Raw genomic sequence first — 17,438 nt, 5'->3', positions numbered from 1 at the left:
TTCATTTGGTTATTTTGCCTTTAATATTTTTACTTTCTACCGGACCAACTATCGCAACGTTTAAAATCATCCTAATGCTATTTCTATATTATTGTTGTTAGGAAGATGATACATTTACTGATTACACTGTACGTGCGCATGTGTGTGTAAGCGTCAGAGAGGGCGTTCAGGTCTCAGTTGAGGCAAAAGACGATTGCAAATTGTTAGAAGCATCTGGAAGAGTCGGTTGACAACAAGCGTGCGTGAAAGTAGGTTTCCCAGATCTTCAGAGTATAAGATATATGTATAACTGTTGTATGTTAAATAAAGGATATTATTTGTATTTCCAAATCTCTTCTGTACTTTGGCAATTGTCAGTTTCATAAGTACAGCAGTAAGCTATAAAAGGAATGTCTCGTTATACCACAAATTTTAACGAAAATCGACACGAGTTATTGCTAGTAACACAATGTATTACACTTATTAGAAAGAGGAAATAAAAGAAGGCGATATCACAAACGTGTGCGTAACTTGCTACATGAATTTTATCAAGCTTATATCGTGCACAGATACTGCATTCAATATTTTTCTTTAATTTTTCTATACGTATTTACATATAGCGATAGAAGTGGAAATATGAATAGGTAAAAATAATCCAGTTTCAGTGGAAGAACAATAAAAACGAATAGAAGAATTCTGGGAATACACGGTATTCAGTTACTATTCTTAGAATTGGATCGAATCGAAGAATGTATTCGATGTGTCATAAATTAGATGCATGTTCGTCGTGTTAGCATAAATGAACGCAACCTTTTGCCATTTTATCGCTTCAGATAGAAGTAATAGACTGGTGATAATCAATTTGCGGACCGCCTAATGTTATGCTTGGTACGCAAAGAAGTATAAATTATGATGTTGCCGTGCACGTGTGCTCAGACCAGGAAATACGTTGGCGCGTATTGTTCTTTAACATACCGTGAATCGGAAAACACGCTTTTAATAGCCTGTTTATTCAATAACTTTTTGCTCAACTTCATGCTACAGATTCTCGATCTTTGAGCGTCTAGATCGGACGTTATGTCATCCAATCCAAGTGCTAAATAACAGATTCGTCAAAATTCTAAATTACTATCGAACGTCGATATTATTTGTACTGTAAATTAGTAATCGGATTAGCAAGTGAATCGATAAAACGATTAAACTTTAAAATTCGATAAAAACTCGTTTCAAATATTCTGACAATCGTTCGTAAGAAGAAAATATATAAAAACTCCAAGAACGAGTTATATGATAAAAAGTTCCAGTTCCTGAGCTATATTAAGGAAAACGTACAGCACAGCGTCACATTCTCCGCGATGCGATCAATCTTGAGGAGTTTTTCGAGCTGTTAAATCAACACGTGTCATGAATTTCCACCATCGATCAAATTATTAATGATTTTACTGTGAAACCTAGATATTTCTTAGAAAACAGACTAGTTCCATGTTCAGGTGTCGTTCCGTTGAAGTACGTTTCCGTCGTGCGTAGCGCCAGCTAAACGAACGCACAAAATCGCGATGAAGCATCAGCATACAATGACGGTCGTTCATTGTTCCTGCAGTTAGGAACTGTCGACGCGCGATCTGCAATTCAATCTGCTACACCGGCATGGAAGCATTCAGTGTCATAAAAGCGCGCGAAACCGCGTGAACTGCAATGACGAGGCATTAAAATCCCTGTAACACTTGACGCCTTCCTATGATCGGCAAGGTTTTTTCCAATAAAATACTACTCCACGAGAGAATTTTAATTGATCGCGCGATAGAAAAAGTATCTAGATCGAAATAATCAAATTAATCAATTGATTTTATTTCTTTAACATTTCTTCATTTAACGTTCTTTTCAATTTTTTAGGAATTAAACAATCAATCTTAATGGAGTTTGTCTTCCGTGTAGATCAGATATACCTCAGATTAGAAAATATGTAATCATGTTTATGTATGTCGAACAACTTCAAAGATTCTCCGTTTTTTTTTTTTTTTCTTATGTCTCGTCATTTCTTATTCATGAATCGTGTGTAACAAAGATTTATTTCTTTATCAAAGAAATACAAGAGATTCGATTCATTCTGCCACGGACTATGCAATAAATAAGACGATGCACGTTTAAAGCTTCGAAACAATCAGCCTAGTAGGTCTTAATCTTCTCGTTCAAACTATTCTCGTCAAGATCCAATTTTATAAGGAAAATTTTTTCAAATTTTCAACGATTCTCATGTTTCTTGTGTCACTGTTTTCTTTCTATCTTTTTTTTTTTTATTATTCTTTTGCTACTAATTATATGTATGTAGCACAGGTTGAGATGTTCATTTGAAAAATACAATTTTTAGAAACCTACATTTAAACACTCTTCCATGTGCCTTGATCCACATGTCGCATTTATACTTAATATTGTTACATACATTTTAGCGGCTATGTTCTAAAAGGAATTTTCTACTGTCCACGATAGAATAGTTTCTCAAAACACCGTCCTAAGCAAATCCAAATAGAGAAACAAATATCGAAGCGTAGATAGAAAATTGTTCTACATTTAAATAGCCTTCGTCTCTAATTCAATTTCTCTATCGCGTTCCATCGAACTCGAACGATGCCGCAATCACGATGTCCGATCTACAACGCGACGCAATGCTCGAACTCGAAACGAAAACGAGAGTGGCACCGGTGTTCAGCATGCAGGACGCACGTCAGCCAAGGTCTCCGTGGCGGCATGACGTCAGAAACAGTCCGTCGGTTTTCAGCGATCCCGTTTCAGTTGGGTTTCCCTGGCTGTTGGCCAAAAAATCCTCTCGATCTTCCAACGAAACCGCGCTTAACCGTCTTCCTCCCAAATTCTTTGCTGTCTTCTGAAAACAACAAATTGGAAGGAGATATACATCGATGAGATGGAAAGTACTATTTTTTAAAGAATGTGGACTGGTTATCTTCGTCTTTCGTTAATGATTTTAATATTAAGGAAATTAAGGAAAGTTACACTTACGATACTGCGGTACTTCGGTAATATCATATAGATATGTAAACTCAGAAAATAAGCAGCTGTTTCATAACTTTGATACTTTTTACAACCTCACATTTCAAAATTGAATTTTCACTTTCACTTCCGATCTACCCGATATAAACGAAGATCGGTCAAAGGCTGCTGAACGTTAAACAAACTAAAATCTTAACGAGGAGGGATCAATCGTTGGAATATCGATCGTGCCGCGAGGTCAATCATGCATCGAGCGAATCGAGGCGCTTGGATAAAAGAGCGAGTACGTGTTATTCTCGCGTGGCGATCGTCATCGGGACAGCTAGAAATAGCATCGCAGATCTAGATAAATCGTTACGTGGAACGGCCTTTATCGTTTGCTAGACAGCCAGAGGAAAACGCGATTTCCCGGCGTGACGAGGGCTTGGGTGATCGATCCGTGGTCATAAACAGGTGGTACCACTAGGTGCCAGGCCACGGAATTCAGAGCGAGCGAGGCGATGCAACGACGAGTCATCCTCACTGGGAAAGTCATGGAGGAAGGAAACGTGGACGCGAACAGATTCGTTGGGACGAGGATGACGCGTGTTCCGCGAATCGCCGCCGCTTGAATCGCGCGCGTATCAGGGTCACGACGCTTCGCTCCAGTCACGCGCTTCGAATTGCGAGGTGGGGAAATACTCGTCTCGTGGTTTCACGCATTCGATTGTGGTTTCGTACGTTTGCATCCGTTTTGTGGATGGTTGCGTGGCTGGGATCGTTCTCATTCAAGATTCCGACGAGATTTCGCGTTTCTCCAATGAAAATTAGAAAAAATATGCACTTCATGACGATGAAACGGCATTTTTCTTGCCGATGCTGATCAAATTTTGAATTTGGATTAGGTTTTATTAAGTGACTAAGACGTGATCTCTGGTTACTGAATTGTTTATTTTTCGGTTGATCCAGCGGAATAGGGTTCTAGCAATTTACTACTATTACTGCAAAGAGGATCGGAAATTTGAATAACGCGCAAGATACAGTGATGTCTATATTCATACATTTATCAGCGAAAGTACAAACACGAAGAAAACGATTCATGACGTTTCAGACGCAAGTAATTCGTCACGGGATTACAACATTTTTCGATACAAATACCCCAATTCTCCTCTCCGTGTAGATACATAGAGATTCGAATGCTGAACATCGATCAAAGCTCGTGACAAATTTCCACCGTTAATAAGTATTAGTCTCGTATTATACAACGAGCGTACCGATTAAGCCATTTCCTTTAATCACCTCCGATTCAACGTTTACATAATGCCAGTCTCCATCTTATTGTTCATCCAGAGACGCGTTTAAAAATCGACACTCGTGTATCTGGTGAAAATTACTTCAACCTCGAGGCGGATACTCCCCTCTAATCGCGTTAACTCGTGACGTCATCCGTCTGTCGGCTCACGAAAGCAGATGTTTGCAAGCTCACTTAGCTGGATCGCGCGACGTCGTACAATGTTTGAAAACGGCTGACAGCGTCTGACCGGAAAGAAGTCACAAGTTCGATCATTTTCTGTCGCCCAATTTTTGGTTCGCTTTTATAAATTTCTAAGTCATTAAAGATGCTCGCTCGAGACGATCGAGACGTTAAGCGAGCGAAGATCGGGAAAATTCACGGAGCTCGCTCGAAAACGAGAGTACTTCGGTTAAATTGACCAACATGTCCATCGAAAATTGAGTTCCCAGAAACGTCGATTCTCTTTCCTTCTCTCCGCAACGAAGCCCGCTAAACTCGCCAGAGGAGCGTGTTTACAATCGGTGACTCGAAACGGGCGCCGACTGCCGGTCGACGTTCGATTCCCGTCACGTGCGGGAAACTATCGGCATGCTCGCGTTTTTTTCATCGATCTGCTCGAGGAAATTGTTCCCGCGGCGAACACGCCGTGCCAATCGCATTCCCGACGCCGACTCGAGGAAACGTTGCCCGTGTTCGGCACACGACGAAATTGATCGACGCTGTAAATCGCCCCGCTACCGAGACGTGGTTCGCTAGCAGCAATTTTCGAACGAGACTGAAATGGCAGTTCGGAAAATTTGCGGCCGATACTTGGAACTGGACGACCGGCGATTAATACGAATATGGATGCGTTCGGTATATGGCCGAACGACGATTTCGAGTTAATAACGAGGCTCTGCACTCGTTCTCGCTCCCTGTAGAAACGGAGTGCGAGGATGATTGTACCTTTTTGAATACGCTTTTGGAACTGGTTGACTTTTATGCAGTTGTCGGTAGTTTAGACTTTTTGTTGGTCTGTTTTTATCGAAGCATAGTTTATCGAGCGGTTATTTTGTAATGGATGGACATTCCTGCAAATAGAATTTAATAAGTGGAGTGAGATAAGTAGCATGGACGAGTGAAGTTTAATACGAGTTTAATTCGAAGAATATACATACTATTTTTTATATAAAATATTTTGAAATTTGATGTTCAGCTTTTATCGGTAAAAGAAACTAATCTGGAAATGTATATGGAAGGTAGAAGTTGCAAACATATATTTAGAAATGAATTAGTATACGGTATTAACGTAAACCATCGTAAACATATTTTAAAGATGGCTCCAAATACCGAATTTCTTTATGTTATATATAGTGCAAATATGTTAAGCTTAATCGCGTCTCATTACGGTGTTAGTAAAATGACATAGCATGTTTATAAAACGTGTCTATAAGTGTTGGAATCCCTTCGTGAGCAACTGTACGCAGGATTGGCCGAGTCTATGCGAGAAACGATCTGTTGCATTTTTCATCGACAATTTGTTAAGCTTTCCCGCGCTCGGCGGCCGTTCACGATCACGGACAAACGTTTTCCCCGGCGGCGTTTCTATAAGGCGTTACAAATCGGTCCGAGATTCCGGGCGTGCCTGTTGATTTGCGCTAATCTCGTGGCCTGTTCATGACGGATTTGTCGCGATCGACCCTAAATGGCTCGCCACGACAGTCGAGGAACGTTTTCTACGCCGATTCTGATTTTCTGGAGTACGTGATTCGCGACCGGACCAGGACCAGTCAAAGGGGAAAAAAGTAAAAGAAAGAACGCTTGGAAACGCCACGAATCACACGCGCCTGTTACGTAATCCTTCCTCGCGAATCCCGTTGTCCATCTCGTTTGCTCTCTACGGTCAAGATACACAAGCCCAGCAGCTGACTCTGATTGTGAGTCGCAGCGACACGCAATCACCGCGTGAAACGCGCTCTCCAACCCTCGCGTTTTCTTCGAAAGAACCATCGATCGATTTGGGGATGTAGGTTGAGGCAGGTTATGAAGTTGGTTATGAAGTTGTTCCTAATTTGGTAAAAATTCTTATGGTAGTACTATTTTACTGCCAAAGTTAGAGGGAAGTGTCCGGAATAAATGTTTTTCAATCTCTTATAATAACGAGATGTATAATAAAGATATGTTATATAGATTGGAATATATATTGTAGATTAATTTCTTTAAGGATATATATTTTGGAACTTCATTTTTATACAAGAACCAGACTAATCTCGATACTTCAGAACCCCGATACTTTCAAATAGATATTCGTTATCATTTCTAACATTCGGTATCCTAAATTCCACGACACATTTACTACATAAAAAAAAAAAAAAACAATACTTGACATCCTGCGTACTCTCGATCGTAAATATTTCCGAGCAAGGAGAATTTCGTAGGCGGAAGCGATCGGTTTGAACCATACTATCTCTCGCGTGCACACGGTGGCATCGTGACCTCTTTCACGCAGTTGCGGTGACAGCCAGGGATCATCTGGCATACGGGAGGCTTTTCGAGCTCGCGCCTGTTCATCTAAGATCGAGAGATTACAGCCCGAGGTACCGCTGGTCCGTTTTCATCTCGTGATCATTACCACTTTATCGAGTGTACGCCGTTGTTCCTGAACCTCGGCGATTAATCATCGCCATCGGATCTGCCTCCTTGACACTGGAATCCTTCGATTCCGCGTTTCTCCTCGATCATCGCGCATGGACCTTCTGTTGGACACGTGTAACTTTGCTTCCCGTTTACTCGTCGAGTCTGTTGCAGTCGCACGAAGACAGACGAGAAAGTCCTGGTTGGTTGAAAATATACGTGAGATTACCGGTAGTCAGAGTGATTCACTGATGACGCACGTTCGAGTAATCTGGACGCATTATCGAGGTATTATAGATTTTAGGTCATGGATCGATACGGTGGACACTTTTTGTGGATGATTCGTCGATCCGATTTGGAACAGGTACCGCTATGAGAGCTTTTCGGCTTCGAACGGTTACCAGATCGCCCACGTGGCTGCGTCAGGTGAGAAACACGGTTAGAGCCTTTCCGGCTTTCGACGACACTCGGCTCGCTGTGTTTCTTTCTGATTAAATTCTAACTCTGACGTTAAATACGTATTTATAATCTTAAGATTCTTGAAGACTCGAGCCTCGCGTGTACGTCAGCGTTCATTGTATTTTATGTTAATCAGCAATCTGTTACACAACTTGGTTTTTAAATCTACTGAATTACTGTTTTTATTCTTGCGACTGACGAATTCATGTCATTCGCTTTTTTTTAACAACTGTATATTCATCGTGTACTTACATAATGAAATACAAAATTCATAACAAGTGGAGTTAATCACTCTGGCTTGTTATTAGAAGCTTTACTTCTATGAAACTTTATATCCATCCATTATATGTTCTAACGATTCCAACGGATATTTATATCTACCATAAATGCCTTATAGAACGGTTTAAAAATACCTAGAATAGAGATAACAGTAAAAATAAAAGTGGAATAATTCAAAACACAAAGAAAAGAAAAGTTGTACTTGGCGCACGAGAGATACTCGATTAGCGACTAGTCGAGACCCCGAAGCGAGCACCGAGCTAGAAGGGTCGTCGCGTCGTAAATTAGTTCACGATGCGCCGCTTTCCAGTCGGTTTTATCGTCGGCCGACAGGCGTTTAACTTTACGACCAGCCGTGCCGCATACAACGCTCCATCTTCAACGCGCCACCCTGTCCACCCTTTCGCGGGTCCTGCCTCCGTTGCTCGACCTTCTACTCCTAGACAGAGGCATGCTAATTCCTGTGACACGCGGAACATTAAGGCCTGACGTGTAATCCGCCAGAGTATCTGCGCGTGGCCTGAACGAGTCCAAATGGACCTTTATACGGCGAACGATCTCTTTTGATATATAACTGCTTAAATCGTGATTTCCGCGTTAAAGTCTGGACAATTTATCTCTTATGAGAAAGTCAGAGAAAATTCGTTTAAAAGATTTTTATACTTTTTCAAGTGCTATCAAACAAAGCTAATACATAGTTTGGTAGAGCAGTTTTTTGAAACGAAGTTTTGCAGAATTACCTGGCGAATATAGGATGCTTTTAAATTGGGACACTCTATCGGTTGCATTTGATCAGAGATCGTGCGATTGTCCCCGATTGCAAATATTTATTTCAATTTTTATCACTTGCTCGAGATATGCTTGTATTTCGCTTTCGATACAAAGCATAGAGCATATGATTTCTTAACGCGTTGGCTATATTATTTACAGAGAAATTTGAACTCAATATATTGTGCTTGTTAATTAATTTAGTAATTTTTGCAACGTAACACGCTTGGTGTAGCACCAAGCCAAATATGTAATACGTCACCGCTTATATTTCGCATAGAGAAATATCTTTGTCGAATGCAGACAAAACTGCATTTTTTTATTTTACCAAACATTGAATCCAAGTCTCGTTCACACATACTTACGATACCTAGCGCGAAACTGATGCGTCACGTATATGACGCACGGTGTGGCAAACGTGTTAATAGGTGAGTCCAATACGGAGAATTTGGGTATAGGGAAAAGCTATGTGGCGCCAATTTGCTGAATGTATCGGATTAAGGATTGGTATCACTAAAAAGAAGACAGATCTTGTGATTGGTGAAAGATATTATCGTAAATAGTAATATCGATTCTATAATAATAAAATGAGTAAAATCTCCGATATAAATACAATTGAAAAAGTGAGTCGAAATTCTTGGCTTCTAGAGTACGTGAGACAATCGGACAATTAGAAAGTTGATATTGCTAAAAAAATTTTGCCAATATGCCGTAGTATTTCATCTTTCACGATATGAAAATGAAACCAAGAGCGAGCTCGACACCGTTCTTCAAGCTCTTCATTTCCACATCTCACCATTGTTTCCTTCCTTCTGTCCACAGTCGTTCTTCGGGCGCACCTATAACAACCTGGGCAGCATCTCCGAGTGCAAGAACGGGGGCGTGTGCGTGATCAACAAGAAGAATCGCACATCGTGCAAAGCGTGTCGCCTACGAAAGTGTCTCGTGGTCGGGATGTCAAAGTCAGGCTCGCGGTATGGCCGTCGTTCGAACTGGTTCAAGATCCACTGTCTCCTTCAAGAACAAACGAACGGAAATCAAAATATGACCCCAGGAGCAGTTACGCCGTTTGGACCGGGCTTTCTACCAGGATTCCTTCCTCAGGCTCAAAGACCTCAAAACGGGGTATTCAAAGATGGAACGGAACGTGCTTCACCCAGTCAGGAAGATTTAGCCCTCCAATCGCATCTGTTGCAAGTGGCGATGCTGAAGCAGGAACAAGAAAGGGGAAGCAAGTCTCCCCACCCGGATGACGTAGCTCTTCAAAATCAACTTCGTATATTAGCCTGGCAAAGGGAGCGTGAAAGGGTCGGTGAAAGTTCTCAACAGCCTCCGGGTACGCCGCCTAGTACAACACCTCCGCCATTTTATAGACAACAACACCACCAACAACAACAACAGCAACAACAGCAGCAACAACAACAGCAACAACAGCAACAACAACAGCAACGACTTCCAGGTTCTCCGATGTTCCTAATGAACTTCGCTCAAAGAGATAGCGTTTGTGTGCCTAGCAGTCCATCGGACGCCTTCAGACCGTACGTTCCAACTTATAAAAGGACGACAGACACACCAAGCGATAGTGGAGCGTCCTCGGTGGATGGCGCCGATGGTCAAGACACCGAATCAAGGAGTAATTCAGCATTGAGTTACTTTAAAACCAGCGCTGCATCGCCGACCTTGTCTGAGAGAGATTTTCCACCTAGGAAGATCAATGCTACAGTCACATTGACGACAGGATACCATCCTCATCAAGGTCTGGGCCTAGTGTATCCTCCACCTGGTTTAGTCACGCCATCAACGTCTCAACTTTCGCCCAGAGGCGGCGACCTGCTTCTGGTCAGTCCGAGTCCAGGTGGTCTAGCTGTGGAGCAAGACGAACCGATAGATCTTAGTGTCAGATCGAGCAGAAGCACTCCGGGACCCAGTCAATCGTCAGAAGAGGCTAGTAGATTAAACGATAACAATAGCGATCCCGATAGCCCTGCGAAAGAGGAAGCCACGACGAAGAGCAAGCCCTTGGATCTAACGTTAGGTGTGAAGAGGCCAGAGTTACCTATATCGCTATGAAGCTTCTGGCGGTTTGATAGACCCACGACGCCTGGCCTTGTTCACTTCTTATTGACGCGCCCTGAGTTCTGTTGAATTCTCGCTGGAAGAATCGAACGGCCTAGTCACTCAGCTGGTCTGTCTGAAAACAGAAAAACCGACGTCACAGGATGATGATGGATTTTGAAATGGAGAAATGGATATTTGAGAAAATTAGATAAAATGGAAGATTCTGATTAGACAAAATGGAGAAGGTAATGAAGTTGTATAACTGATCGTTAGGAGATAGCTAGGTTTCTTTAGCGAAACTGCAGCGAAATGCCGATAACACACCACGAAAATGTGTTCAAATTTGTACATAGATCACGGCCCGTCAAGAGATTAATTTATTATGACCGACAACATTATCATTAATTTGTGAATCGCTGTTAAATTCTTTGTTTTAACGCGCGAAGGTTGCATCACATATATAACTAACTGTATAAAATGGATCGGAGAATCGCGAATATACCGGCCAGTAGTGAAGTGCCTTAATATAATATATTTATATTTCAAATACTCTATATTATATATGTAAATGTTCACATGGAACAGACCGCCTTAGAATCTTATCTTCGTTCTACGCGCGATTCATCCTTGTAAATTGTATTCTTCTTCATGATTGTGGATGGTTCGCCTAGCTAAGAGTACGTGGGCGCGGAGAGAAAGAGGAAGAGAGAGGAAGAGTGCGAGAAAGAGGGAGAGAAAGAGAGAGTGAAAGAGGCAGAGAAGAAGACGATTGGTAACGATCGCATCCGTATCCCTGTCGCAACGAAAAACCAGTTAATAAAAATAAACGAGAGGAGTGACGTCACGTCGGTGCATAAGACAAACGAGCATCTTGTAAATAAGCAAAAGGAAGGTAGGGGAAGGAATAAAAAGTTACACGTGCGTTTAAATTAAGAGAGGGGAGACTCGGCTACGATTGGGAGTACGCTTCTGCTATGTTTCAGCTTGATGTACGAACCTCTCGATTTGCTTAACGGACCACAACGTTTTTATATTCTGATGTTCTCTCCTCCTGATTCTCCTTATCTGTTTATCTCTTTTATTTTGTACATAATAGTATGTAAATGGTGAACACGAGCGGCCAGTACCTAAATTTAACGCGAAATTAAATATTTTTTTGTTTAATCCCTATAAGGTGTCTTACTATGCGGTTTTCCTCTTCCAGTGTCCTCTCTTCCTTTGGTGTTTGTTTCCAACAGGAATATGGCGTTTACGTTGTTATATAAGTAATTCTAGGATTCTGAGATAACAGCAGTGAGCTGATGTGTTTTTATTATGAGCAATTATGATGCAATTTAATCAATTCCTGTTTTTATATTCATGTACACTATTCTGATCTATATACGAGACAATATACCCAAGTAGGAATTAGTATTCTCCTTTCTAGTAACGCGTTCAGAACTCAATGTTTTTCGAAATTCAATTTTGCGATCGGTTTCCCTAAAGTTAATCGACTTACCTCGGATTCTTTTTCATCTATGTTCAACATACCGGTTCCTGGCTTCTTGATACCTTACATACGACTTTATTTACCAGATTACTTATCTGCAATCGTAATACTGCATTATCGAAACGCCATATATAATTCCTATTCAAAACTTTCTCATCCTATTCCAAGAATGGAGACTAAAGTTTGAATTCAAACAACTGAAATCAAACTTTGTTGCAAATACGCTCTGTGTCTGCCAAACTTGTTACGATATCCCAACATTTTTCTTCCGATCTTGCTCTGTGCTTCGACAAACAAAAGAATTTTTAATATTTGAAGAAAAGCTTCCGCATAAGATGTCAATCTTATTTGGAATGACGTATATCACCAATGACTTTTTCATATACTCCTGACATCTTCAGAAATCAATCGACGATTGGAAAATTCGACGATTGATTAAACGAGAATAAATTTAATTGTTAGTACAATTGAATAAATTGAACTCGACGTTATAAGAGAAGAACGATAAAAAGTTCGATATGTTCTGAATATGTATCGCACTATGAAAAAATGACTAAAATTGAAACTTATTTTAAAAAAGCATACTTCAAAGAATGCAGTCTACTCACAGAACCCTCGGCTCCGATAATTGTACGAAATAAAAGCCGAAGAAATAAGGAATCATTTGATCCTCGAAAACGTGAGAGGACCACGAAAGACTCTGGAAATCCAGCAGTATCAACCTTGAAGATGATCATCGGTGGTTCGATTGCATCGACTAGCAGCGAGGACACGGTCGATCGGGTATATATAACGCGGTGAGCCGCAGTCGCCATTAATCAATTGCAGCAGGAAGCGCGAGAGCGTTGCAAAATCGTCGAGTTACGGATACCTGCCCACGCGGTTGACCTTGCCAGGTCGAATGTTCCTTCCACGTCCGGATAGCACGCGATCGCCTCGCTGCTACCTTCTCGCGTCCGTGCCCCTCTTCCGCGGTTCTTTGCTTCGCTCCACGTGACACATCGTCTTCGCGCGAGCCTCGATCATCGATGCTAATCGACCGTGCCTTCTTACACACGTTCAAGCCGCTCGATAATCGTTTTACGTAACACGCGAAAGCTACACGACGCGATACGTCGTACCAAGAATTCGTAGAATTTTTCTAGTGAAATGCGAAAATCTTCAAGTTGATAGAATAATTTTGTTTTTGTTTCTTCGTCGTCTGAATCGTAGATTTAGAAATATAGGGATAAAGCGTACATTTGGTTTATGCTCTTTGACGAGTGGAGTAAATTTTCAACTCAAGCGAGAATCGCTTCTTGCGTTTCAATGCTTTCTTTCTCTGTATATATGTGTTAATAGCTAAATCTGTAGACACTGGTAAATTTAATTAACACCCCTAATGTTCCAATAGCATTGCGATGAAAATTCAGCACAATTTACCTCGGTATGTGACCAATAATAACTTCTTACTGCGACGACATCTCACGTCTTTATATTCCCAGGTCCTAGCAATAAATTCATTAGGATCGTATTTCGCGGAAATGGCCATAATTCACGGCGCCATGACTCGTACGAAGGGAATCATTCGTTTCACGCTGTAATGTATACGGGACACGAGGGGCCGCGTTCCGCGCGCGCGGTAGGTATCGTTCGAAAAAACTGGTACACCCTGAAAAATTGTAGCTACGTCCAAGTCGATTTGTTCAAGTAGCGAACAGTAAGCTTCCAGCACATGTATTCAGCAGTGGTATCTAGTTTGTTTTCTGGTGAGCTCACCGGGGAATATTACCTAAGTGTTCGAGATCGGTTTTGTTTTATCGTATAATAAATATATTTACCAGAGATTTGGTAAAAAGAAGGAGAATGATTAAGGTTTTATCGAGATATATCACTTCGAAAATCGAATCCTCGGGCTCCTTTTTGAGCATGTTTCTTATGGCTCTGCCATAAGCCCTCGTCGTTTTGTAATTATATAGTTATATAATTATCTATAGATAGATATAGTTATATCGTTTTATAGTAAGAACTTTGGTAAGGATTATATAGTAAGGATTTCGAAAAATCCTATAGATTCAAATTAATAGAACGCAAACTTCGTTTCTAAAACTACTTCCTCTTTCCTTCTTCGTCATCAGATCTTATTGAACTCAAAACCCATCGCTCTAACTTGCCATTACATCTAAATTATCTTAAATCAACCTACATTCATCTATCTCGCTCGTAAAAATTCTGCAAGCTTTCTCCAGATCATCGGGCGCATCGAGAGGAGCAACATTCATTCCAAACATACGGATAATGTGTCACGTCAGCGTAACATCTATTGGACCATGTAGATCACTGGATCTGGGATAACAAACGGCCGATAGTCGAGGCAGTGCGTCAGTCACAGGCGACTGGTTGCAGCAGCAATAAGCAATCGCTTAGACCCGTCATGACTCTATGCATGAGAGTTGGCCAATACTGGCGCACGCGGGACGATTCCGCGGCCTCTTACCGAGTGAAATATCGACGAACGGTTACCGGTCAGCCATCAGGAGATCGACACTGCCCACTTCGATTCGCGCTGCGGGAGAAACTGGAGCGATCTAGATGAGGACGAGCCTTCTGCTGTGATCGAAGATCGAGTCTCGATCGAAATGATCACGTAATTCACGGCGAAGAAGATTTGCATTCTATTTGCCTTCTTGCGATTCAACTTGGAGGTGAGTACCATAATTATAGATTTAGATTTAGAAACGAAAGAATTAACTGTAATTTAGCGTAAGGAAAATTCAATTACTTATTTAAGAAGATTGTGATCAATGGAAATTTAAAGCTACTTACTATTAAAAATAAGATTCAGTAACTAACAAAATTGATTTGCGAATTCAGATTTTGTCACATCTAATTATCTTTAAAATAAAAAATTAATTTCCCAAATCGCAGTAATCATTGAAACCAGTCCACAGCAACTACGACCATGATTCGACAGTAACGAATCCTGTGATAGGTCTGAAATTAGAGACCAGTGCGTAGAAGTTCGCTAAGGCTCGATTAACGTTACTCTTCGACAACGAAATGTTAAAGATCGGCTGCCTGTCCGAATAGAAATTCTAAGCCAGATCGATATTCTGTACAGCGTTACATCTTAACGACCCGGATCGATTAAGGAGAAGGAACGCGGTCGTTGATAGGTTCATCTGCACGAAACAAAAACCAGAAGACGCGGAGACAACGTCGCATAGTCGGGATTCTTAAACCGGTAGCGGTAACCGGAAGTCCTTTAAGATGCACAAAAGGCGACGGAGCGAGATCGCTCGCGATACCTTTCCGGTGGCCGTTTCTCTTTTGCGTTTCGAGGGAAGATCTTCTCTCCGAAAGGAGAAACTCTGGTTCAAATACGAGAAAACGGTGAACATAGCGCACCAGTGGTCGATGTCAACAGCTCTCCAGGGACCTGGAAGTCCAACGAACACGGGCAGCCAGCCATTGATCGATTACTTACTCTTCTACGCGGGTCGAATAAGAAGTGGTTCGCTTTGTGTATACACAGCCTGCTATCTCGTGTCTCCTTCATTTTTTCCTTTTCCTTCTTTTATCCCCCTCCTCTCTCCTCCATATAGCATTTCCCGGTTAAGAGAATTAACGACCGGAGAGTCTTAAGAGAGAAACGGGAGAGGAAAAGGACGAGTGTAATGAGCCTTAATCGATTACGATGAATGCGTATACCCTCGTAACGACTGGCCACCACGGCGCTGAGTAATGAGCCGTGTCCTAGAGCGAGGATTGCTTTATACAGGCAATATACGTTGTCGCGTGTGTGTTGGTTGATAAGGTTCGGTCGGCAGAGACAATACGTTGCATACGGAAAAATATGAAGATATTCTTTTGCGAGAGTATTTTAGAATCGAAGTGTTTGAGACCAGAAGATCAAAGAACAAGGAATTCTCAAATAAATTTTCCAAGTTGTACTAGTCTCAATACGTTCAAGATAACTAGGCTGCGAATGTTTGTGCAAATTCATACTTTTACGAAGCTAAGCAGAGATATTTTATATATTTTTACATGTCGTGCGTGTTGAAACTTTTCACAAATATTCGCGGTCTACCGACAGCCTAACACGCGAATGACTTAATATTTCGCTGGTGTAGTCAATTGCTCCGCATGTGAATCACGTACACCGGTTTGTATTATCAGCGGACTGACCAGTTGTCAGACCACTGCACGAAGGTAGGAGTGTGTGAATTGTAGAGTACGGTGAATAAAACAGTGTTGTTATTAGTTTGAGTGAAACTCATACTTTTTAATCTTCTTGCTACCTTTCATTGTACCTGTCACAGACCACAGTCGGTTTCTACATCGTGAGAAATATCTCGCGAAAATAGGACGGTCAAAATCAGAAAATCAACCAGAGGCTATTTATCATATTTTCCTTCTGAGATCTTCGTAATCAATTTCTTTCGAAAGCTACCCATTCCGCACGATCTCTCCAAACAACCAACAATTTCTTATAAAACCAAACACGCGATCATCCCAAACATTAGCAAATCTTCCCTTGACCGTCAACAAGTCCAAAACCCACGCAAGATCAAGTTCCAATCCGTGGCACAGGGATCATCCCGTAAGGAGCGATCGACGAGCGAAGAATCGACTCGACGAGGAGACGCGTCGGTCGTCCCCTGATCCAGATTTCGATAGTCAAAAGGGACGAGGCTGGAAACTGGTCCAGCGACGCGTGGTACGACTTCCTGCATGCCCATATACGCGTCCTCCAGTCGCGTACGATCCGGAGGAAGAGTAAACGAACGAAGGACATGGCGGAGGGACGAAGGGGAAGAAGAGGGAGCGGAAAAGAAGGAACCGTGGCGTGCACCGAGAGCGTTAGGGGTTAACGAGGGCCGATCGTGCGATCGTTCGATCTTTCCCAAGAGGCAAGGCGGCCCAATTAGAAGGCACGTAAAAGCCGGGCGCATAATCAGCAATTTGTATTGTCGAGGGATAAGGCTACGTTCTTCTCTATACATATCTATCGGTTTCTCTTTCTTATTCTTCATGCTCTTCCTTCGTCTATTACGATATACGTACATGGTATCGTTGCGAGGAGGGACTCGCAAGCTAATCCCTGTTTCTCCAATGGCGGAGACCACTTTGCTGGAATAACTTCATACGCGAGACGAGGCCAAGCTATCGAGTGGTTCGAGAGAATACGTGGGAGGAGAGTGGGGCTAGGGGATGCCACTCGATTAAGCTATGCAATCGCCAATTATCGGCAATTTGATCCGGTTATAACTCAATTTATAGTAATTGGGCCGCGTTCACGGGGTATCTCGTAACCCTCGCGGTCTCTTCTTTCTCCCCTCTGTGTTTCCTTTTAGTATAAACGTGCATCTGTATGGGCGCTGTGTGGTTGAACGGGTTACTCCTTGGTACCCATGAAGCAATAGCTGAGAGAAATAGTGGCGACAAGATATGCATTATTGTAATGCATCTACGGTATTCTTCGTCTGATAGATATATTTTCACCCTGCGTATTAAACAGAATTATTGCATATG

At 41.9% G+C, this 17,438-nt stretch overlaps 1 protein-coding gene across 1 annotated transcript in view; it reads left to right on the top strand.

The window, feature by feature from the left end:
• The window catches only part of LOC122571603 (zygotic gap protein knirps-like), a 40,973-nt gene extending 29,368 nt beyond the window's left edge, over window positions 1–11,605 (top strand). Inside the window, exon 3 of the mRNA XM_043735565.1 lies at window positions 9,200–11,605. Coding sequence (XP_043591500.1) covers window positions 9,200–10,447 — 1,248 coding nt within the window. The 3' untranslated portion in view covers window positions 10,448–11,605. The remainder of the gene's footprint in view (window positions 1–9,199) is intronic.
• The last annotated feature ends 5,833 nt before the right edge of the window (window positions 11,606–17,438 follow it).

The sequence above is a fragment of the Bombus pyrosoma genome, linkage group LG10, assembly GCF_014825855.1.
Source record: "Bombus pyrosoma isolate SC7728 linkage group LG10, ASM1482585v1, whole genome shotgun sequence".
Classification (NCBI taxonomy): Eukaryota; Metazoa; Arthropoda; class Insecta; order Hymenoptera; family Apidae; genus Bombus; species Bombus pyrosoma.
This window is presented reverse-complemented; position numbering and strand designations above follow the sequence as displayed.